Here is a 25,072-nt window from a genome sequence, read left to right as displayed (position 1 = left end):
TCAGGAAGATGTTATTAGTGAACTATGTATGTAAGTGCACATATTTCACTGTATTGCCTGAATTGCCTGAAATATCCAGTTTTCTTATGTGCTATTTATTAAAGGGCCAATAAATCAATCATTAAGTATTTATTCTGCCGCCAAATGTCACATATTCAGTCTATGACTGTGCATATAGTTGGTTTTTCGCATAACTCACAAATGCTGTGGCCAAAATGTATTGGACAGAATACCCCAGCTCACATTGATCCTGTTTTTCACATAAACTGCCTAGTTTCAGTCAATAAGAAACTTGCGTAACTCAGAATATACTCAAAATATAACTTCAGTAGGAACCAATATAATGCTAATATCCATCATAGCTTCTTTTATTCACAGCCTATATAAATGCCCATATTTGTTTAAGTTTGTGTTACTGGGTAGAGTGAAAGCAAGAGGCCGCTTTTTCCCTGAGCTCTTATCTGCAGTGTAGAGCAACTTAGCTGCTCACACTTGAAACCAGAGATCCGCCTCCCCATCTTCCACTTCAGTGCCGTTAAGCGACACTGTCACACAAGAGAAATGCTGTCACTTTGTCATTGTGTGAATGTGTCGTCTACATCCTCCCCTCCCTTTGATTAAACATACAAGCTAAAAGTGAGAATGTTCATGTGTTTAGAGCTTTTTTTTTTAAAACGAGCCAAGTAAAAAGTGGAGTTCTGAAATACATTCTTCTCCAACAGTGACTCCTTCCTCCTTTACACTAATGGTCGTTTTCTCATATGAAGATGTAAGTGTGCCACTGCTCTCCTGCGTAAAAGCTTTTAATTTTGATTTCTTTCATTACTATGCTTATTGAGATATCTGATTGGCATGAAATTTGGTGCTTTAAGATATTTTTTACAAAGTATATTTAATAAAAATGGTGTATATTTTAAAAATAACAACTATTTAGGCCCAAATTTCTTTTTCAAAGGCTAACTTAAAATATTTAATGTATAAGTAGCTAATCTATATACAAGTTTAAATAAATAGATTTCTAGGAGTCAGTATACATTTAATATTTTTTTCTGCCATAGAAAATAGAAGTTTAGGTCACATGTTAAGTTCATCTCATAAGATGGGGCTTAAAAATGGACTGCCAGTTTTGCAAACATAAAGCCTTAGTTTCATACTCTATTTCAAAAAAAAAAAAAATGATGCCAGGTTACCAGACATGTAAACCTTTTCTCTCTTTGAAGAAATTGTGATCTGTTAATGTGTGATGTTCTTGTATAGTTTTTGTTTATAAAACTAGTTTGCCTCAGTTTTTGTCTGAAAAGAAAACACCACTAAATTGTACATATGTATTATATAAACTTAATCTTTTAATACTGTTTACTTTTAGCCCATGTGCCTTTAATCCCAGCACTCGGGAGGCAGAGGCAGGCGGATCTCTGTGAGTTCGAGGCCAGCCTGGTCTACAAGGGCTAGTTCCAGGACAGGCTCTAAAAAAGCTGCAGAGAAACCCTGTCTCGAAAAACCAAAAAAAAAAAAAAAAAAAAAAAAAAAAAAAAAAAAAAAAAAAAAAAATAAAAGTTTAAAAAATTAAAAAAACAGCTATTTGTAAGATATATAGATATGAATATAGAGATTATAAATATAAATATTCTCAATTGTAAAGTATTTTAATAGGCTTCCCCCATTTTGAATAAAGTTATTACCAAAACAAATCAGCTAAGATTAGATACTACAAAGATTGTTATATAGAAAAAAATGTGCATGTTTTTCCAAACATACTTTACACTGTGATCCTATTACAGAGGGCACGGGAAGTTTTCACCAACAATCCCAATACTGCAAGACTGGCTAATATGCTTTTCTATTGTGAAGGACTCACTGGCCTAAAAATTGCCTAAGGTCACTGAACTTCCATAACCACCATGCATCAAAACTAGTGCAAAGTTTGCAAACCTGTGCCAGTCTCCATCTTCAGAAGGAAATCTATTACATGCGATCACTGAAGAGTCTTTTGGATCATCAAGAGCAGCAAAATCCATTCAAGCTTATTTTATTGAGCTTTTACCTCTTTATTGGTAAAGACTTAGATGTAATAAATATACATCTATTACTCCTCCTATCCACAAAATACCTATGAACATGAAGGCCTTAGTAAATTTGCCCCTGGTGGACTAATGCAGAAGACAAGATTCATAACCCTTAGTAAATCACATCAACAAGCATAAGAAATTCTTGAAGTCTGAATTTTCAATGTGTCAACTAGAGCTTTGCCAGTTGGTGCCTCAGCCTCAAAGCTAGCTGATCAACTTTATTAGTTTACAGGTGACCTCAACTTAAGTCTTCAGACAGTCACCATGTGTTAGCAAACACGCCCCTGTGCATCAGACATTCCTCAAACACTGAAATGGAGACAGTTTCCAGTCCTTTGGGGTTATGTGTAGGAGACGCTGCACATAAGCTACATAAACAAATCAGTAATGTGCTCCCACGATTAACAATTGCAGAGTTAAAGCAGAAGCAGAGAAGAGGAATATGAAGAACCAAGAGAGAAAATAGGTTTCAGGACCTAACAGTTGGACAGCCAACACCTCATTTAGATGGCCTGTGCAGACTTCCAGAAACAGAGAAGCAAGCATGGCCTGGTCCCATCCCCTAGAGGAACAGGCGGAGTACGTATTGTACACCTCCCCTAGGCAGCCGTGTCCACCCACACTGGAATCCAGATTTCAGTCCTGGCCACTTAGTGTCATAGCCTAGCAAGCCTCCCCCAGTAACACTCCTCCCATCACAGCCCCAGCCCCTACCACCTGAGAACCATCGTAAGACTTGTATACCTCCCACAAGAAGCACCACTCACTCCCACTATGACTTAGCCCCTACTGCCTAAGGACCAGCTACCTAATGACACAAGCCTTCTATAGACTCCTGAATGTCTACAGCAAGCACCTGCTACTCCTCCGGAAGGTCTGTTGCTTGCTATGTTCAGAAGCTGCAGCCAGCCCTTGCTGAGCTAGCACTACTTCTGATACCTCATTTGCCTGTCACCTGAATGGCCCTGGGACTGAATCTCAGGCACCATTCAACTGGCCCATAACCTGACAAGTTTGGGTAACAGCAAACAGGGATCTAAACAGTCACTCAACAAAGTGGGACAGATGCACACACCAAAAAACACTACCAACAACCTAACTCCAGGTGCCTAGGTCCTACCCCAAAATAGAATGTGAAAAATTAACACGATATGTCTTCTGAAAATCGATTCTACCCCAGTAGTGTTCCCAGGGAAAACAGCTCAGATGATACGCATGACAATGATTTAGAAATAACAATCATAAATATGTTCAAGGAGATCGAGGGGCTATGGATGAACACGGGCATTTAAACACTGAGAATAGGTGACTAATAAGAAAATAAACTACAGGAGGAAAACATCTTAGAGGAACTCTCGTTTGCTGCAAAGTCTGAAAATGGAGATCACAGAATGAGACAAATCAAAAAGAAAAGATGAGACAAAATAAATTAGTTAAATATTTAAATAGGCCTATATACTGGTAATTCACAATTCCACCTAATGTGGCTATTATAGGTGATATTTGCAAAGTACTTTCTTGGATATGACAGAGAATTGGTCTTTTGCTCTGGTCTAGGAATAAGAGAGCAGGCATCAGAGGATGAAGCTCATTCTTCTGTAGTGGGCCTGCATTCTGAAGCTGCTAACTTTGGTGAATGCATGCAAGGGGGCTGAGTATATTCTGTTTTTCACAGCACTGTGTAGGACACCTCATGATCTCTGTTCTCTTCTTGTTTTGCAGTTCAGAATTCCCAGTTTCTCAAATTCCTCTTGAAAGCAGAGGGTGCTCTTATCTTCCTGAACCCTCGGTTCCACTGTTCTCACCTGCTCATAATCCTATTAGTTTTACTCTGATATTGCAAAAACGTCAGAGGAAGTCTCTGATCTTAAAGCATGAATTATTCTTTCAGTACTTTATCTCAATTTTGAACAACTTGTTTCAATGCTTACTATTTTATTATTTATTGAATTATTCGTTTGTGATAAACATTGCGGTGCCCTTTACTGTGACTGTAGAAATCAAACGGAGCAATATAGCAGTACTATATTTCTTATTTTTTAACCTGAAAATACTAATGGTGCCTAGCCCTAGATGTAGTTTCAGACACACACACACACACACACACACACACACACACACAAACTTAAGAACAAAAAACCTAGGGTACCTTTCTATCTTTCTCCAAAGCAATCCATGTCACAAACTCTTCTCTACAGAAAATGTTGCTCCATGACTAATAATATTCAATTAGTTGGTTGAAGCAAACACACAAAATATCCATTCACCAGTTTCCCCCACTATACGTAGTACTCTGATATGTCTATTGTGAACAATTTCATCCTTCACTCATAAATATTTTTCTCTCTTTTGAGTACCCAGAACATATTCCATTACATTGTAGTTGAGCTGGTCAATATTACAACATCCATCCTTATAGATAAACACATTGTAAACATCCTTTGGGTTATAGACGGCTTGCTAAGTTGACATTTATGGGACTAGCTAAACTAAATTCCTCCTTTTCTTCCTTTTATTAAATCTTCAGCTTACTTTGGAGATATTCCTGCAGACTTCCATTTCTCATCAACTCAGTAATAATATAAATTGGATCTTCTAAAGTGCAAACAGCATAGAGCTGGATAAGCTTTGGGTGTCTCAGGCTCTTCATTATCTGTGCCTCCCTCAGGAAGTCATTTGGGTCCATTGAACCTGAAACAAGAAGAAGAAGAAATCACTTTATGCCATTGAGGGCTTCCTATCTCCACAGCAGCCTGGTGGGTTTCACCGAGGTTGCCTCCTGCCTCTCGGTAATATGAGGACATCAATGTCACAAATCTTCAGTTATCACAGAATGGAATCAGTTCAGCCGGGGCAACCTAATTACTACATGCGCCGTTGTGTCAGGGGTTTGCAGTCTGTGTGCTACGATGTGTAGGTGAAGAGCAAGTGGATTCAGGTCCATAGGAAAAATGAGAAGACAGAGAGATACGGACAGTGTGATTGACGGCCTGAGGCAGGCATCTTCACATGAAGAACGAGTGCCTATTAACACAAACACAGGCAGATGTAAAATGCTTAATTACTCCAGGCAGAGCACTTGGCTTCAGATTCAGAAAGGACTGCACTGTCCTTGGTGTTCCTGTCCTCTCTGGGGACAGCTGGAAAACACTGTAATACCATGACTTTGCCATATCTCAGTTTAAAGTATGCCATTGTGAAAACATAAGGTACCGACCAAATAAGAAATATGTGTGAGCATTTCTAAAAGTGGACAGTTGTATTTCATCATCTTCTATCTTTGGTGTGAAACTGATACCCAAACTTTTCTCCTGCGTTACCCAGTTTCTTCATCAGAGCCCTAAAGGTTTGAGGGCCAAAAGCCTCCTCTGAAAACACATTAACAGTTAAATTGATTTTGAATGACCTAACTCTAACTCATATACAATGAATTAAAGATTTAATATCAAATAAAATGGAGAAGGAAAGATGCCTGGAGTTTGCATTTCAACAGTCATTTTTAAATCTCTGGTTTTTAGGCTATAACATTCCAGAAGTATTACTGCAACTGATCACATCTTGATCTTTGCTCAGGATATCATTCCACTCATCATCTGGACCAGACAAAGATGTCATGATTGACATCTGAGCCCAGACGTAGATACATTTTCTAATGTATGTGCTGTAAGGGTTGCACTGTGACTTGTTTATCAATACGATGTTATTTCATACTAAGCAGTGATACAGTCTACCCTTCCAAAGTCCAGTCAGCCTCCAGGCTCAAACTTGAATTCTGAAACAATCTCAGCTCTACTACTAACTCGCTTTGTAGTCTTAAGCAGGTTGCCTCATCTCGCTAAACTTCAGGATAAAAAGCAGCGCCCAGCACACTTGGACCCAATAACTGCTATTGCTGCTGCTTCTGCTGCTGCTGCTGCTGCTGCTGCTGCTGCTGCTGCTGATGATGATGATGATGATGATGATGATGACGACGACGATGGTGATGGTTTTACATACACTTGGCAAAACCAAACACATCAACTGTATTTATTGTTGGCTGAAGAGAAGAGAAAAGGTCTTAAAGAGGAAAAGAAATGAATCTGTTCTCTTCTTATCACATATTTCTGAGCTCCCTCAATGTCAGCATTACCCCTGATCAAAAAGATTAAAATGTGGAATCACAGTAGAAAGTGTAGCTCAGAATAAAAGAGACACATATGTCACAACAAATCACTTTGTTCTCGGTGGTTAAAAATAACCTATATCAAATATATAGATACAGTATGAACCTCTCTTCAAAAACTTAAGAAAAACATTTCTGATTTGAGAAAAGTCAAGTGACAGCAGTGGTTATAATCATCATTTAGACAGTTTCTGCAGGACATTTAGACCATTCCCAAGTCAGACTATCTGCAGGAGCTGAAGTTGCTGCAATCTGGGAGCTGCTGCAGCTGAGGGTTGCTAAAACCACTCCTTTATGGCCAGGCTTGCTATAGCTGACCAGAAATGGAGTCAGGGAGTCTCAATCCCAAGTCAGCTAGTAATGCAACATTAAATATTAATTTTTGCCTGTCAAAGCCAGCGTGGGAGTTGATTTCAGGCTCATCTTTATTGCGTGGTAGTCTGCTAAGCAATAAATAGCTGCTAAGATTGATTAATGGCCCCAGTAAAGTGAAGACATTTAACCAATCGCCAAAGCTGTTTGCTGCTATTACACTGTAAATCAATAATAATTATTCCTGTTGGGGAGCAAACTATCATGGCTGTTTTGGGCATAAGAAATATGACTTTTGTTGTTATTGCTCTCTTTTAACCTCAAGAAAGCTTTCTATAGAGGGCAATGTTAGGAAGCATAACTTGCTGTTTACCTTTGGAAAAGAATAATTAGATTAGACAATGAAGTTTCCATATCAGTTGCCAACAAGATTGTCATTGAGAAGTACATGTGCATGGTGACTCTGAAAGTATAAATGTTAGAATAGGTGTCCTCACTGACAGCCATTGGGTGGCATCTAGCCACGTACAAGTGTCTCTCGGATGTTTCACCTTGCAGAAGTGAATGCTGGAAATGAATTATTTGTGTTCAAGCCTGAGCTTTGAGAGCACCATCTGTCAGCAGCTGGAAGATAGCACTTTGTAAGAACTTCTGCATAGCCACTGTGCCCACTGACTTAATCTGTCCTCCTTAAACTCAACCCAGAGGACCTGTTATGAGTCCCAAATCCAATGAGGAACTGTAGAAAATTTAGTGAACTGTGCAGAGGCATAGAGGGACAGAGGGACATAGCCAAGTTTGAACTCAGGTTTACCTAACCCCAAAGTTCTTGCTCTTCTCTGTTGTTCCATCATACCCCAACATTGTCAGTTCACATCGCCCTTAGTATCTCAGTTGCTTTTCTTCACAATGCTCCATGCCACAAACAATACTTCACACTTAATTTGATTGTCAAGTTAGATCCAAATAACTGCAAGTTATTTTCTTAGGAAGCTGATAGCTATCTGAGATGGTGATGCAGGGGAATGAAAAGGAAAAGGGCAATCTATATTTCATTCTTAATTACAATTACTTTCTAAAGTGGCACAATCAACATAAGATACAACGTAACTTCTTAAATCTTACAATCAGATTGGGTGCTGTTACCCTTGTGTTCCAGTCCATGTTGATTTTTGTGTGGATTTTGCATTTGAAGATGGCAGTCATCAAAACTCAGCATACAGAAATAAAACTGGAACTAAGTTTCCTCCACTTGTTAGTTTTCAGAGTGTTGGGGATGGGAGAAGGTGCAGCAGCGCAGGCTGCTAGGGGAAAGAAGCCATCATTGGTCTTGCTCAGCTGTCGACTCAGTGTGCTACAATGCTGACCTGCCAGGTAAGATGTAGCCACTCATGCAATAGTGGCCAGACTACTATTGGGATAACAAGATATTCTTTAAAATTAGATTTGAGGCTGTCTCCATGGGAGAAAATCCATGGCTGTACTGGGTACTGGGCCATAGACCCTAGGGAGGAACTTGTTGATCTTGTTTACTAAATGAACATGCTCTCAGATTGCCTTCCAAATATTTACGTTTGTGCCCCTAGATTAGTGCTGTTCTCGGATGCAGGGAAGCTTCTTTTTGTAGTGGGCTGTGTTTAAAGCAGAGACTCATAAAATGTCAAAGGACTGAGAATTAGTGACTGTTGAGAGGCCACACCTAAACAGGACATCCATATTACCCTCCACACCAAGGCTCAGGGAGATTCTAGAAGAGGAAAGGAAGAATGTAAGAGTGGATGGAGGCAGGAACCACTGTCTTATAAACACGGCATGGCTGTTGCCACACTCAAGAACTCACAGTGACTATGGATACCTGTTTAAGACCTTTTCAATATTCTATTATGTATGGCAAAAGGACTTAAGAGGCTCCACCTCTTACTGGGGAGCTACTACTGGCTTCTGGAGGAAAAAAGAATCATTTTCTTCAGTAGTGTAACCACTGGTACGTTTCCCATGTTCCAGGAAATATCACCCCTACTAGTACTTTTGCTAACAATCCTGATTAAATGAGGCTGACCATCACACACAGATACAAACACACACACACACACACACACACACACAAGACTTGAAAATAGGAGAGGTGCTTGTGGGAAGAAGAAATGTTTCAATGGGAGTAAAGAGGGAAATAATAATTTAATAGAGGATGTGACTATGATAAAAAATACTTTATATACATGTATGAAATTACCAAAAAATATACCAAAAAATGTTGTTTAACGAAAATGTAGTGTCAACAAAAGGAATGTAACATTATCAAAAGCTGAAACTGAATTTCATAAATGCAACAATTTAGTGTTATATTCAAGATGTTACTTCAAATGTCCCCCAGCTTCTCTGGTCAGTTACTTGGAGTTCTGCAAAGTGTCTTGGCACACAACTGGGGAAGCATGGCACTATATGAACTAGCATCTGAGAAATGCCAAATGTTCACGTCCAGTCACAAAGAGGCCTTTAAAGTTTTTAAGCACTGTAGACTAGGCAATAGTGGAGGTCCACAGGGCGCTTTAGTCTAGCCAGTAATTAGGATCCTTGCAGTGCTATTAGAGGTAGATATGAGGTGGCCAGAGCCTTGTGTTGTTCTTCCACAGAGTTTCACTTCTATGGAGTGTGATACAACAATAACAAATATGGGTCAGAAGTTCTACCACTTACTCACGTTGTAGTAATAATAACAATATATTTTTTTCATAATTGGCTTTGAACCAGGCATTATACAATGTGTCTCTGCTAATGACCCAATTTAATTTTTGTAATAACTTTCTTAGAGTGGCCTTAACACTATCTTATCATTATAAAAAGAGAAAAGAAAATAACACCTGCATGACTAAATTTTGATCTTAGGGTACTCTCATTCCACTGAAGGGAAAATGAAGGTAGAAGAAAGAGATGGTTTCTACATTTTCAGATATGAGGTCTTCTAAACTGTGCATAGTAGCAAATGAATTTAATCCAAGCACTCAGGAGGCAGAGGCAGGCATATTTCTGAGTTTGAGGTCAGCCTAGCCTACAGAGTAAGTTCCAGGAAGTCAGAGCTACAAAGAGAAACCCTGTATCAAAAAAATTTTAATAAAGGTCTTTTAGATGAACCATTTTTATTTTGTCCTTAATCATGTACAGTTCATCTTTAATAAGAAGTTCTTCTTTGAATAACACTGCTTTTCATCTGATTGTGTATATGCATGTATATCCCTATGCGTGTGGGTGTGTTTGCACATGTGTGTGTATGTGTATGGAAGTTGGAGGCCAACATCACGTGCGTTCTTCTGTCACTCACACCTTGTTTTGTGAAACAAAACTTTTAGTGAACCTTGAGTTCACAGATTCAGCAAGACTGGCTGGCCACCAAGCCCGAAGAGTCCTAATATGTCCACCTACCCAGTGTACTGCCGTACCTGGCTTAACCCGTGGGTACTGAGGGTAAAACTAAGGTCCTCATGCTTGTGTGGCAGGTACTTCATCAACTGAGCAGTCTCCAGCCACCACATCCTGCTTGTAAAGTATGTTTAGTCAGCAATAAAAAAAAGGAAGAAGAAATCCTAACTTTTCAATGCATTGTCATGGTCTTAAACTGGGGGTATTTTAAGCTTCAGTAGCATGAGAGCATACCCTTGTCTTCTTATTTTAAAAGCTATCTATACTTTATAGTCGCCTAAGGTAGACTGATGGCAACATCTGCTTGCTGTCAGCATCGGCTGTCCTATGAAGTCTGTGGCATTTACCAATGGGAATCTGTCACACACACACACACACACACACACACACACACACACACACCAGTGTATGTCATTTACTCTTTGATGTTCTCATACCTGGTTTTAATGTTTTTACAGCCACTGGAGTGGTATTATTCCACAGGCCTTCCCAGACTTCTCCAAACTGGCCAGATCCCAGTCGCTTCAGAAGCTGTATGGAGTTACGGTCTATCTCCCAATGGTCCACAGTTTTATACGACAAATCAAAAGGAGTTGGGACCTGTATCTGTTTCAGAGAACAATGAGAATACTTGTCAAGATAAAAGATATGGGACTTGCTTAAAGGGTAAAGAGACTTCTCACGCAAGTGTGATGACATGAGCTTGACTTGAATGCATGTAGAGGTCTAAGGAGAGAAATGACTACACACAACTGTCTTCTGACCGCTATAGACACACTATCATACTAAAGCGCATACATGTATGTGCATGTGCACACAGGCACACACGCATACACACACACAGACACAAATGCACCAAATATAGATAACATTTGGATTGAAAACTATAGTTTTGGTTTTGGAATTTTAAAGAAAAATACTGATTCTAAAAACAAAATAAGGTAAATTAAAATCCCTACTGTTGACTCTTCAAACCAAACTGCTCTCATATCCTACAGCCCTACGTCCATCCACCCCACCAGCACCCAGTATCCCCCTCACAGGCGTCTGCAGCAACTTCCCTCTGCCTCCCGCCTCACTGGAGCCCCTCAGTGTGAAGCTGAGCTAGGAATGCCTCTGCCTTCACAGAACTTTCCTGCACACTTGCCTGCAGTATTTATGATATACACCACATCTTTTTGCAAAATGGAATCACCACTTTTTAAATCTATTTTTATCATTTCCCTTTTCCCATTCACTCATTTACTTTAATTAATAAGTAATTTTTAGGCTCAGACTAGGCACCATTCAGGAAATATAACTGGCAAGGCCTAGGAGCACTGTGATAGTTTCTGGGTAGTCATAGGAACACTGTGGATAGTAAAACTCACTGTCAGGCTTACAGAATGCATCATATATGTCTCTATTACAACTATCAAACACTGTCTAACAAAAGGGCACAAAACAAGTAAAGATAGTAAATGAAATGGCATGTCTTCCCATATAGTAAACAAACAAATTTCCTTTAAAAAATGAGGATAGATTAATAAAAAAAAAATGAGGATGACTCACGGACCATAATTTCCCTGTTCCTGCTCTAAAGGAACCAAATGACTATTTTTTATGAACTGACAGCAAAGGACAAATGCTTGGATGTCTGAGAGGAAAATGCTAACTTTAAAGCTAAATAATGAACTTAGCTAAAATAATTTCACCTTCAAGCATGGTTTTTCCAGCTTGACACACAGGCCATCGCTTGTTGTGGTGTAGTAGCTCACAAATTCATTCAAGGTTGAAAAGATTTTCCTCCTGGTAAGGAAAAAGCCGCCTTCGTCCAGCCTTCTGATTCTGTAGTGTTTTACGACATTTCCATCTAAAACTGGAACACAAAATAAACTCTGTCAACAAATGTATCACCCTGCCCAAACCATTTTGCAGCCATTTACCAATGTATGGAAAGAAATTTCCACAAAACAGTATCTTTCAACTTCACCACAGAAAATATGAAATTTATAAATAATACACCCCCAAAATTTGTGGTAGGGACATAGGGGCACTCAGAGATCAGACTGAAGGAGAAAGAGGGCAAAAACTAGAAAGTGAGATTAACCCTAAACCATTCCAAGCTTGGAAGGCTGGCACACATCCCTGAGGAAAGCCATAAAATTAGGTCTGTCATTCTAGCCACAGAAGGAAGAAAATTCCAATCTAGCTCAGAAATCATAACATCCACAAGATGTGTTTTCTACACAGGGTGTGTAGAAAAGCTCAACTCATCCTGGTCTTTTGCCCCCCAGGAAATCTCATAATGAAAAGACCGAAGTAGAATAGAATGAGCCTTTGGTATAATGTCTTACAATGTGATAAGGAATTCCACAGTGCTACTTGGTGTGCAGCCATGCTTCACTGCGGACTGATAGCAGAAAGTCCCAGAACAATGCCCAAGAGCATTCCACCGAGCCTAAAATGTGAATTATGTGTGCAACTCTCCAGCAGTCTTGTTTCATCAATGGGCCAACCTCCCATCTGCAACAATGAACTACATTGCTTTCTGATAATCTGAGTTGCAAGGAAAGCATTGTTCTCTTGTTGGCCACTAACCACTGTCTCTTGCTAACAGCACTTAATGGTTCTCCAGGAAGTCCCTGCTACTGGGATCATGAGATGCAGAAAAAACCCAAGCCCATCCTGAGCTAGGGAATGCCAAGTCAGAGAGAGCTATTAAGAAGTTTCAATTCTGGAACATATAAAGTAGCCCAGTGGTGTGTGAGGTCCTTCTGTCTGTGTGTTGCTTCTGTTAGTTAATGAAACTGCTTTGACTTTTTATTAGGGTAGAACTTTGACAGGTGGGGAGGATGGAACTAAATGCTGGGAGGAAGGAATCAAAGTCAGAGCCACCATGAAGCCGATGCTAGAATAAGACATGCTGACTCTTTGCCGGTAAGCCTCTGCCACATATTAATACAGAGTAATAGAAATGAATTAAATTAATATAAGAGTTATCCAATAAGAAGTTAGAGCTAATGGGTCAAGCAGTGTTTTAATGAATATGGTTTTGGTGTGATTATTTCGGTTCTGGGCAGCCAGGACAAACAAGCGGCCATCCTCCTACAGCCCAGAAAGGCAAGATGGGTTTTGCAGTTACCATTCTTCTGGAGTTGTTTCTGTTTTATTTTTGCTATGGAGGTTTTGAACTATTGATATAATTTGTATGTCCATCAGGAAGGAAACTGACCTGAAAGAAGACGCCACCCAGTGGAAAGCAGTGTTGACTGAGAAAGTAAATCTTTGTCCTTGCAGTCAGCCATGCATGGCTTTTCAGCCACAAAGTTAGGTCACTTCGGGCTGAAATTAATTTGAGTCAGGTTTTCTGCAATTGTGTTCAAAACATTGACTGATACAATTGCTTCTTCCTTGCACTTAAGAAAGGTGTTGACAACCATTGAGAAGAGAAACACATAGCTTTCCTGAGTTTCTTCTAAGTAGAGAAGCTAGGCTTTGAATATATAATCAAGTAGCAGCAACATTCTCATGATAGGATAGAGGCATGGAGGTGTGCTGAAGGCATGCGGAGCCTAGATTTGTTCAGAAAACAACTGGCTCACACAAGATCACCTTTCAGTTCAAAGGTTTAAATTCAAACATATCAAATGTTGTCAAGGAGGTGACATATCTTCTCAGACACACTGGTAAAAGTAAAAATTTTCAGCCGTTTTGAAACTGCTACTATCTAAGAAAAGCAACCATAGTTGTAATTAACTTCTAAGCATCATATTGATAAAAATGTGAATGTTTGGAAATAGAAAACATCATTTTGAGTGAGGTAACCTAGACCCAGAAAGACAATTATCACGTGTACTCACTCATAAGTGGTTTGTAAACATAAAGCAAAGAAAACCAGCCCAAGAATCACATTTTCAGAGAACCTAGACAACAATGAGAACCCTAAATGAGACATACACAGATCAAATCTACATGGGAAAAAGACAAGCTCTATTGAGTAAATTGGGAGCATGGGGACCTTGGGGGAGGGTTGAAGGGGAGGGGGGATACAGGAAGGGGAGCAGAGAAAAATGTAGAGCTCAATAAAAATTAAAAAAAATGTGGATGTTCTCACCCAAGCAAGTGTGTAAGAATATTCTTGGTGCATTTGCTGCTTTTGCAGGAGCAGAATTCAGTTCCAAGCAGCCCAAGTGGGCAGCTCACAAGTGCTTCTAACAGCATCTCTAGGCATCCAAAGCCTTCACCTACACCTGTGTGCACGCGAGCGCGCGCGCACACACACACACAGAGAGAGAGAGAGAACTAAAAGAAACAGCCTATATCTCACAATAATCCAAACAGCCATCTACCAATAATAGAATTAATAAAAATTATTGTTCATTTTCCCAATGGAATACATACAAATTTGTAATTAAAGAAATAAGAAATAAGCCGGGCGGTGGTGGCGCACGCATTTAATCCCAGCACTCCGGAGGCAGAGGCAGGCGGATCTCTGAGTTCAAGGCCAGCCTGGTCTACAAGAGCTAGTTCCAGGACAGGCTCTAGAAACTACAGGGAAACCCTGTCTCGAAAAACCAAAAAAAAAAATAAGAACTATATATTCAATATAAGCAAATATCACAAACATAAAAAGTATGGTTCCATCATGAAAAAGTTTAAAAACAAGGAAAATTCCTGACGAGAATTCAGAGTGGGAAATGAGGGTCAGCAAATTCCATCCTATGACCTGGCGTTGGTAACATAGATTTATTCTCTCTGACAAACTGATTTATTATAAATTATGTACTTTTATTATATGTATCACACATTAATTTAAATGAAGTCAAGAAATGGTTATCTGTGCCTGTTTACATTCAAATACTCCAAACAACTGTGTTCTGGGCATGCTAAAATATCGAAGTCTGGAAATTTCACATAACAATAACCTAACTTAACTTTAGATATAAAATTTCTCAGCAAAGTGCTCAGAGACCATTAACATTATGCAAATAAACTTTGTGGTGAACACTGAGAGAAGCTGGTTACAAAACATCCTCCTTGGTCACTGAAGGAGCCGTCTTGGGGTGTAAGGTCTTCGTTATAAGCCAAAACCAGCAGGACAATCACACAAAATGAAACTGTTTGAACACAATACTAGAATTGAAGCTAGCCCGTCCTACACTACCATTACTGTCAGTGATGTCACCAACACAGCAGGTCAGCGCAACTGGCAGAGATGTCACCAACACAGCAGACCAGAGCAAATGACAGAGATGTCACCAACACAGCAGGTCAGCACAACTGACAGAAATGTCACCAATACAGCAGGTCAGCACAACTGACAGATATGTCACCAACACAGCAGACCAAAGAAAATGACAGAGATGTCACTAATACAGTGAACTAATGCAAATGACAGAGATGTCACCAACACAGCAGGTCAGCACAACTGACAGAAATGTCACCAACACAGCAGACCAGAGCAAATGACAGAGATGTCACCAACACAACAGGTCAGCACAGCTGATGCTTGTTCATATGCCTTCCATTTTCTGCCTAACACACTTAAATTTGCATTCATCAAGGACTGCGTGGCTGAGTCCCTATGTAAAACCCTGGAAAGTCTCCCTGCTCACTTTTATTTGTCATAAAGTCCTACTTTCAACTTAAACACAGTTTTTATTCCAACTTGGAATGTGCTTTCCAAGATATTACCCCCAAGATCCATTCCTTGATGTCCATCTGTCTCCCCTCCCACCTCACAGGTCTGCTTCCGGCTGAAAGGCAAGTGGGGCAGGGGTGGCTGCATTTCTCTTATTCTAGTTGGAGAATCTCCCTCCTCCACCTTCTCCGGGAGCTCGAATGGTCAGGTTGCAGGGAGTGGAGAAGGAAAGAGTGAAGGAGGATCCTGGGTACCTCATCAAGAATGATGGGCTTCACAATTGACCTCACTGGCTCATTCCTTGGACCACTCTCCTATGTACTCTGGACATCATGCCCCTGCACGCTATCTCACTGCAGCAGAAGGGCAGGCATTCCTTAGGCATCCCAGAGTCCATAGGCTCTCAGTTTCTTTCTTTGATCATCTTCTGAACGTGACCACTCATCTTTCAGGAGAATCCTATTTAGATGGAATTCCAAATTTCCTCTGGATCTATGGTCCCTGGAACCTTTATTCATGGAAGAGGATCATTTGTGTTTCTAAGAGAGTATTCTCAACGAATGAGGTGATGCTTGTCTTCACAACTAACTGTTGGAGGGGAAAAGGCAGTAATGACACAAGGCACCTCTAACCCATGGGAACAGCCTGTGTTCACTTCTCAGCCTGTGTTGGGAACCTGTGTTAGGAACTGCCAACTGTGCGGAACATGGAGAAGTTTCAGAGTAGCCTTTCGGAAGATCTGACACTTGGTTTGGGATCCCTATGTTCTCTGGAAAGAAAGGAAGAATGTATAAGGTGTCCCTAGCTATCCCCACAGCTAATGTGCCCTCATCAAATCTTCTCTCTTCAACTCTGGGTACCCTTTTAAAGGCTTTAACAAGCCAAAGGGCCCAAGAGCAGCAGTACCATCTTTGTCTTTAGTCAATCCCTTTGTGAGGTCTGACTGGGAGTCTGACTTGAATTTTACTTCTATATTATCTGACAGCTTGTCAAAAATTCCATTATAAGACCATTTACTGAGTCACACACTAGGGTAAGTTCTATTTTACATCATGGAGTGTCTCCCTCACATGCCTATCAATCAGGTAGATTTCACTGTAAGCCATGAAAAGAAGCACAGCTAAGATTCAGATTTGGGACCTGACCAAAAGATCCAATACATTTGAATATTAGGAGGGTTTCTCAACCTTCCTAAGGCAGTGACACTTTAATACAGTTCTTTGTGTTGTGATCCCCAACCATATAATTATTTCATTGCTACTTTACAACTCTAATTTTGCTACTGCTATGAATTATAATGCAAATATCTGATATACATGATATTTGCTATATGACTCCCCATAGAGGTCATGACCTACACATCAAGAACCGCTGATCCTACGCATGTACTCACCATACCCGTCACTGCTTAGCTTCCAATATCAGACGAGATCAGGCACATTCAGGGTAATATGGTGATAGACATTTCTCAGAAAACTAGGAAACAACCTACCTCAAGACCAGCAATACCACTTTTGGGTATATACCCAAAGGATGCTCAATCAAACCACAAGGGCATGTTCTCAACCATGTTCATAGCAGCATTGTTTGTCATAGCCAGAACCTGGCAACAATCTAAATGCCCCTTGAACAAAGAATGGATAAAGAAAATGAGGTACATTTACACAATGGAGTACTACAAAGCAAAAAAAAAATGATATCTTGAAATTTGTGGACAAATGGATGGATCTAGAAAACAACATATTGAGTGAGGTAATGCAGACCCAGAAAGACAAATATCATATGTACTTACTCATAAGTTGCTTTTAGACATAAAGCAATAAAAGCAGCCTACAATTCACAATTCCAGAGAATCTAGACAACAAAAAGGACCCTAAGAAAGGCATACATAGATCTAATCTACATGGAAGTAGAAAAGACAAGATCTCCTGAGTGAGTTGGGAGCATGGGAATCATGGGAGAGGCTAGAAAAATATGGGGAGGAAAAGAGGGGAGTGGAGAAAGATATATAGCTTAATAAAATTATCTTTTTTAAAAAAATAGCTTGCTGTTCTACTCCTATAGGTTTCAAATAGAAGATATAATTATCTAAGTCCATGATAATGAAAGGGCATCATCTGAATTTGGAGAAACTTGCTTTCAATTCTTTTTAAAATACAAAAGGCAAGTACACAATTAGCTCTCTTAAAAGGAATATCAGTATATTAAATTACAATTTTTAAGTGTATATTATACATCCTTATACCCTGATCTGTCAAATTACCAATGCTACTAACTGACTCTTGGGTCAAGGTTAATTGTCCCGTATCATTGTCTCTGAGTAGAAAGCTTTTAATAGCATGGAGAGCTTAGCTCATAGATTCCTATATCTGGATTAAAAGGCTAACAAAAAAAATCGAAGAGTTGTAAACAATACCACGTCAGTCCCAGTTCATTTCTCCACAGTGTAATAAAAAATATCAGAAGTGGAAGTAAAATATAAAGTATAGCTGCAATTTATAGAACTTATTGGCCTGCAAATTTAAGCTTTGCCATCTTTCAAAAAGGAAAGTGCATCAATTATAGCTATGATGTTTAGCAAATCAACAGATCTGTAGCTGGAAATGATGAAAAGCAATTCTTTTAATTTCTACTTTTAAGCAAGATGGACCATCTCATGGCTCCAAACTGAAGTGGACTCTGTGTACATTAAACACAAATTTATAGATTTCTCTTTAATGGGCCACAAAAGATCAAAAGGTTTCCAAGCGAGAAATTTAAATCAATAGATAAATAAAGACTTCAAATACTCTATTTTATTTTCTCAATCAAGGATGAAAATCACCATGATTGATACAGTTGAAACAATTTCTATTGATTATAAAGAGATCCTAAGAAAATATTTGCCAGATTGTTGTTAATACAGGTTTAAACTCTTAGCTAAAATAACCAAATACTAATATATGGCAATACAAGCACAATGAGAATAATTTTATTTCATGGTATAAATCATCATTTCAAAAGAAGGGAGATCCAGATTAAAATTCAGTACACAAGCAAAGTGCATGCCAGTCCCCCTGGCCCTTGATGTCATCAACACTGAATTAAAAATAAACTTTAGAGACCTCCAGGCTCCCAAATGTCTCTGCATTCATCCTCAAATCTTTCTGAGGCCGGTTGCTTTCTCTCCCTGGAAAAATGTGCTTTTTTGTGTTTTAGCTGTCTTTTTGTGAAACTTAATTCATATCTTAAACTTTTTGAACTCGAATGCCTTTTCCTATGAATGGCCCTGACTGATGCCTCTTCCTCTAGACTCCATTTAAACCCCTCAGCAAGCCTGTCCTGCACACTTGAGCTCATGGCTTATATCTGATAACCTGTGTAAATGCAGTGCCATGTATCCCAGGCATTCCCTTACAGGCAGAGTCTGTGTCGTGCATCTCACCTAGCAGAACTTGAGATGGAGTGACAACTCACATAAACATTTCTGAAATGAACAATGCCATCAACCTGTGAATCTAAAGTGAAATATAAGTGACCGAGGGGTCTGATGCAAGCTCAAATGGGAAAGCACACAAACACTTTCAGAATATGAGAAAACTTTCCTAGAATCCTATTCTGTGTGCATGGATGTGGTGTTGTCTACCTGTTTATACAGATGCATTGGCCAATGTGTGCACAGTTGGAGGGCTAAAGTCAATGGCGTATCTTCCTCTTTCCCTCCCCATCTTAGTTTTCAGACAATGTTGTTGAATATTCATTTAAGATGTGTTACATTTGTTTACGCTGCAGGACATTTTTAATGATGCAAAGATGTGTTACATTCTTTTATTCTGCACTTGTTTAACCCTGTGAAACTGTGTTACTTTGCCATCTAAAACACCTGATGGCCTAATAAAGAGCTGAATGACCAATAGCAAGGCTGGAGAAATGATAGGTGGAGCTGGTAAGCAGAGAGAATAAATAGAAGGAGATGAAGGAGCAAGAGAGATGATGGAGCGAGAAAAGAAGATGCCAGTCGCCCCGCTACACAGTCAGCCACAAGTAAGTGAAAGTAAATGAACTGAAGTAAGAAAAGGGAAAGCACAAAGACAGAGGGGAGATGGGTAATTTACCCAAGAAAAAGCTGACTAGAAACAAGCCAAGCTAAGGTTGGGCGTTTATAAGAAAAGAGTAAGACTCTGCATGATTTATTTGGGAGCTGGGTGGTGGGGTCCTCAAAAAAGACAAGAGCAAAGAATGAAACAAATAACAACTTGATGTCTCTCACTGAGCCTGGAGTTTGTTGTTTCTGTTACATTGATCCGAGAGTAACAGGGATCTCCCTGTATGTATCCTGCTCCACCCGAGACACACCAAACACACACACACACACACCACACCACACACACACACAGCACACACATTGGTTGGGGGAGCAGATGTACACTGCCATCCCTGAGTTTTACACTAGTGCTAAGCATCGGAAAACCACAGACTTCATACTCGCGCAGGGATCACTTTCCACGCTACAACTGGGACTTCTTTCCAGCCCTGAAATCTTATTTTTAAGAGGGAAAAAAAAACAGACTAATAAAATGCCATTAAAAGAAAGTTATATTCAAGACAACATCTAATTTCTGGGTCTTTGAAAATCGGTGATGATATACAATTATTCCTCTATTTTGAGGCAACATGGGCCATGTGACAACTCAGTGTGAACCTTAATTCAATCTGAGCAGAACTGAAAGACATATGCTATTTAAAATTCAGGCTACAGATGTTGTAGCAGGAAAATTCAGTACATTGTAGTCAGAATGAAGGCACTTTAGATATTATATATTCATATTCATGAGTAGTCAAATTAAATTAAGCATATATAACTGATTTCTATAAGTAATTTCAATTTGCTGGAGTTCCAAAACTTACTAAATTTCATTCTAAATGACCATGAATCAGGGGGTCTTAGAAACAGGGAGAAATTAATTTTATATTCCTTTTATTTCCTATGATTTGTCTAATAGAATCTACTGTACTCTCAAATTGTGGTGCCTATAAGTGGAGGATCATACTTGTGCCCTTTTCAGTGTGAGTTGCCATGGGTTCAAAAAATTAAGCACTTTAATAGGTGAACTGAGGAAAATATAAATAAGGCCAACTATAAAGTATAATGGAACCATCCATCAAAAAGTCAGTAGCATCATGATGGAGCAGAATTATTACAGATCCTGTGTTTACCGCTTTGCTCTCATCTGTGCTACTAGACCTGGGGGGAATGTGCACCGTCAACTGAATTAATCTACAGAACATGTCTAATAAACTGGGGCCCACTGATGTATGAGAGGTACACGTATGAGAAGTACAGTGAAGGTTTGGTGACTGCTTAAAAAGTTCTATGTCTTTACCTTGCTACTGTGTGGACCACACCGGCTCATCAGCTGTCCCCTTCCCCCTCAGAGCTCCTGACTCGGGCATGTGGAGTATGCCTGTGATCTAGATCTTTGTCACAGCCAGGTTCATTTATGTGCAGTGGCTGACAGGTCCAGCTCCGTTCTGCCCTAGCAGTGTGGTCTTGTTTTACCCAGTCACAAACAGAAAACAAGGGTGGTCTCGTTCTAAAGGAATGTTTGGGGGGGGGGGTCGAGTAACTTAAAACTTACAAAGAAAAATCTCCCCCAACTCCATCACACAGGTAACATGGTATTCGAATGTATCAAATAAGTATGAAAGCCAAGATATTCCAAAACTCGGTTTTTGAAAGACAGAAGCTCCAGAAATGGACTTTGGAGCAGAACATAGAAAGAGTTGGGGACACAAAGGCATCTTGTCATTTCAGCGAAAAATACCAGGGTAGAAAGCTGTTTGCTGTTTTATAGATAAACGAATGGGTGATTGAGCAAATTCTTATTTTTCAGCCCGTCTTCTGGCATCATGTGGGTGCAGCCTTATCCCTTCAGATGATAATAATCAGTTCCCACACTGAGTAAAACAATAGGACTTCCTCGACTGAGCAGAGGATTGAAAATCAAGAACTCTCTGCCCTAATCTCATTCTGCCAATGATTTGTTCTTTGACCTTAGGCAAAGAATTTCATTTCAGTTTCCTTATCTATAAAATGAGAATAATGATCTTATCTCTATACCCCCACGGGGCTAGTTCTAGTGTCATTGTTCACAAAGAATGACAGATATTTGCAATGTGCAATGTATGGGTACTGTATTACAGTATAAGTAATATCAAATCGCCTTGTCAACACATGAGAGACACTTCTCGAGTCACGTTTTCTACCCTTTGCACAAGGATAGCTGCAAAACACAGTGGCTACCAAACAGATTTGATGGAAAGAAAAATGCTATTAACTCAAGGCAAAAGAATCCTGCACTTAGAAACTGTTTATTTAATTTGACTACAGAAGGCTTGTCTATGAATTTTCAAAACTATGCCAAAGGCAATCTCGATTACTCTCCCTGTAAGATTGCCTCAGAACTTAGGCTAAATTAGCTCTACAATAATAAGTAAATAGCATATAACTGAGTGGCGTATCTCCCATTAGACAGAAATCAAAATACACAGCCATTGCTCAGAGGACCTGAGTTTGGTTCCCAGAACCTATATTTGGTGACTCTCAGCTGCTTGTAACTCCAACTCCAGGTGATCTGACACCCACTTCAGGCCTCCACCAATACCCCGCACAAACACACACACACACACACACACACACACAACACATAAATCAAAATAAATCTAAAAATAAAAATCACATTCATTGTATATTTACTCTACAGAAAAGAGGGCTTGGGGATGGAAAAATATACTTGTCTTAAAATATTAAGTGGGATCATGTAAAATAATTGTTCTCTCTTTTGAGAAAGAAATTATCAACCAAGGCTGAATAGGATAGTGACAACAAGATTGTATTATGAATGTAACTTACTAGGTCCCCAAAACACACCTGTGCTAGGAATTCTCAGAATGGACTTTAATCCCAAAGTTGTCTGGTTCATCTGGTAAACTGAGTTAGGTCAAGATTCATTTTAAAAGCATCTGATTGAGAGGACAATAATCAACTTTATATGGAAAAAAAAGAAACCCAGGATAGCCAAAAAAATCTTATACAATAAAGGTTCTTCTGGAGGCATTACCATCCCTGACTTCAAACTCTATTACAAAGCTACAGTATTGAAAACAGCTTGGTATTGGCATAAAAACAGAGAAGTTGACCAATGGAATCGTATAGAAGACCCGGATCTTAAACCACAAACCTATGAACACCTGATTTTTGATAAAGGAGCCAAAAGTACACAATGGAAGAAAGAGGGCATCTTCAACAAATGGTGCTGGCATAACTGGATGTCAACCTGTAGAAGAATGAAAGTAGATCCATATCTATCACCATGCACAAAACTCAAGTCCAAATGGATTAAAGACCTCAATATTAATTTGAACACATTGAGCTTGATAGAGGAGAAAGTGGGAAGTACTCTACAACAAATGGGCACAGGGAACCGTTTCCTATGCATAACCCCAGCTGCACAGACCTTAAGGGCAACATTGAATAAATGGGACCTCCTGAAGTTGAGCAGCTTCTGTAAAGCAAAGGACATTATCACTAAGACACAAAGGCAGCCTACTGACTGGGAAAAGATCTTCACCAACCCTGCAACTGACAAAGGTCTGATCTCTAAAATATATAAGGAACTCAAGAGACTAGACGGTAAAATGCCAATTGACCCAATTAAAAAATGGGGCTCTGGGAGAAAGTCAGGAACGAGAGGGGTGCGTTCACTCATGGAGACGGTGGGACAGAACTAATGGGAGATCACCAACTCCAGTTGGAATGGGACTGATGGATCATGCGACCAAACCTGTCTCTCTGAATGTGGCCAACAGCGGGGACTGACTGAGAAGCAAAGGACAATGGCTCTGGGCTCTGATTGTTCTTCATGGACGGGCTCTGTGGGAGCCTTCTCAGCTTGGTCGATCACCTTCCTGGACCTGGGGGGAGTTGGGAGGACCTTGGTCTTAGCATAGAGTGGGGAACCCTGATGGCTCCTTGGCCTTGAGAGGGAGGGAGGGGAGGTATGGGTGGAGGGGAGGGGAGGGAAGGGGGAGAAGGAGGGGAGGGAAGGGGGAGGAGGAGGGGAGGGAGGGGGGAGGAGGAGGGAAGGAGATGGAAATTTTTAAATATAAAAAAATAAACCATGAGGGAAAAAAAATAAAAAAATAAAAAATGGGGCTCTGAACTGAACAGAGATTCTCAACAGAAGAAGTTCGAATGGCCAAAAGACACTTAAGGTCATGCTCAACCTCCCTAGCAATCAGGGAAATGCAAATCAAAACAACTTTGAGATATCATCTTACACCTGTCAGATTGTCTAAAATCCAAAACACCAATAATAACCTTTGCTGGAGAGGTTGTGGGGTAAGGGGTACACTCATCCATTGCTGGTGGGAATGCAAACTTGTGCAACCACTTTGGAAAGCAGTGTGGCGGTTTCTCAGGAAATTCGGGATCAACCTACCCCAGGACCCAGCAATTCCACTATTGGGAATCTACCCAAGAGATGCCCAATCATACATCAAAAGCATATGCTCATCTATGTTCATAGCAGCATTATTTGTAATAGCCAGATCCTGGAAACAACCTAGATGCCCTTCAGTGGAAAAATGGATGAAGAAACTGTGGAATATATACATGCTAGAATACTACTCAGCGGTAAAAAACAATGACATCTTGAATTTTGCAGGCAAATGGATGGAAATAGAAAACACTATTGTGAGTGAGGTAACCCAGACCCAAAAAGATGAATATGGGATGTACTCACTCAAAATCGGTTTCTAGCCATAATTAAAGGACATCGAGCCTATAAATTTGGGATCCTTGAGAAGATAATAAGAAGGTGAACTCCCAAAAAAAGATATAGTAATCCTCCTGGATATTGGAAGTAGACACGATCGCCAGGCAAAATTGGGAACTTGAGGGTTGGGCAAGACTGGGCCAAGGGAAGATGGGGAGAGAAAAGTGTGAAGGGGAGAACAGGGGGAGCTCAGAGGAATGGGGAGCTTGGGATATAGGAAGGGTGGATATGGGAGCAGGGAAGCATATATCTTAATTTAAGGAGCTACCTGAGGGTTGTCAAGAGACTTGACCCTAGAGGGGTTCCCAGGTTTCCAGGGAGACGCCCCCAGTTAGTTCCTTGGGCAGCTGAGGAGAGGGAGCCTGAAAAGGCCAGTTCCTATAGCCATACTGATGAATTTCTTGCATATCACCATAGAACCTCCACCTGACGATAGATGAAGAAAATGACAGAGCCCCACATTGGAGCACCGGACTGAGCTCCCAAGGTCCTGATGAGGAGCAGAAGGAGAGAGAACATGAGAAAGAAAGTCAGGACCGTGAGGGAACCTCCAGCTGGCGACAGATGGGGAAGGTGACTGAGCCCCACATTGGAGCACTGGACTGAGCTCCCAAGGTCCTGATGAGGAGCAGAAGGAGCGAGAACATGAGGGAGAAAGTCAGGAACGAGAGGG

At 40.1% G+C, this 25,072-nt stretch overlaps 1 protein-coding gene across 3 annotated transcripts in view; it reads right to left on the bottom strand.

Annotated features, from left to right (window-relative positions):
* The window catches only part of Frk (fyn related Src family tyrosine kinase), a 144,849-nt gene that overhangs the window by 9,246 nt on the left and 110,531 nt on the right, over positions 1–25,072 (bottom strand). For all 3 annotated transcript variants that reach the window (XM_038340746.1, XM_038340747.1, XM_042055557.1), the window contains 3 exons: positions 11,655–11,818; positions 10,398–10,566; positions 4,602–4,760 (listed from right to left, as the gene is read on the bottom strand). In XM_038340746.1, the coding sequence (XP_038196674.1) occupies positions 4,602–4,760; positions 10,398–10,566; positions 11,655–11,818 (492 nt within the window). The remainder of the gene's footprint in view (positions 1–4,601; positions 4,761–10,397; positions 10,567–11,654; positions 11,819–25,072) is intronic.

The sequence above is a fragment of the Arvicola amphibius genome, chromosome 8 (genome assembly GCF_903992535.2).
Source record: "Arvicola amphibius chromosome 8, mArvAmp1.2, whole genome shotgun sequence".
Lineage (NCBI taxonomy): Eukaryota > Metazoa > Chordata > Mammalia > Rodentia > Cricetidae > Arvicola > Arvicola amphibius.
The sequence above is the reverse complement of the archived record's forward strand: the minus strand, read 5'-3'. Positions and strand labels throughout refer to the sequence as shown.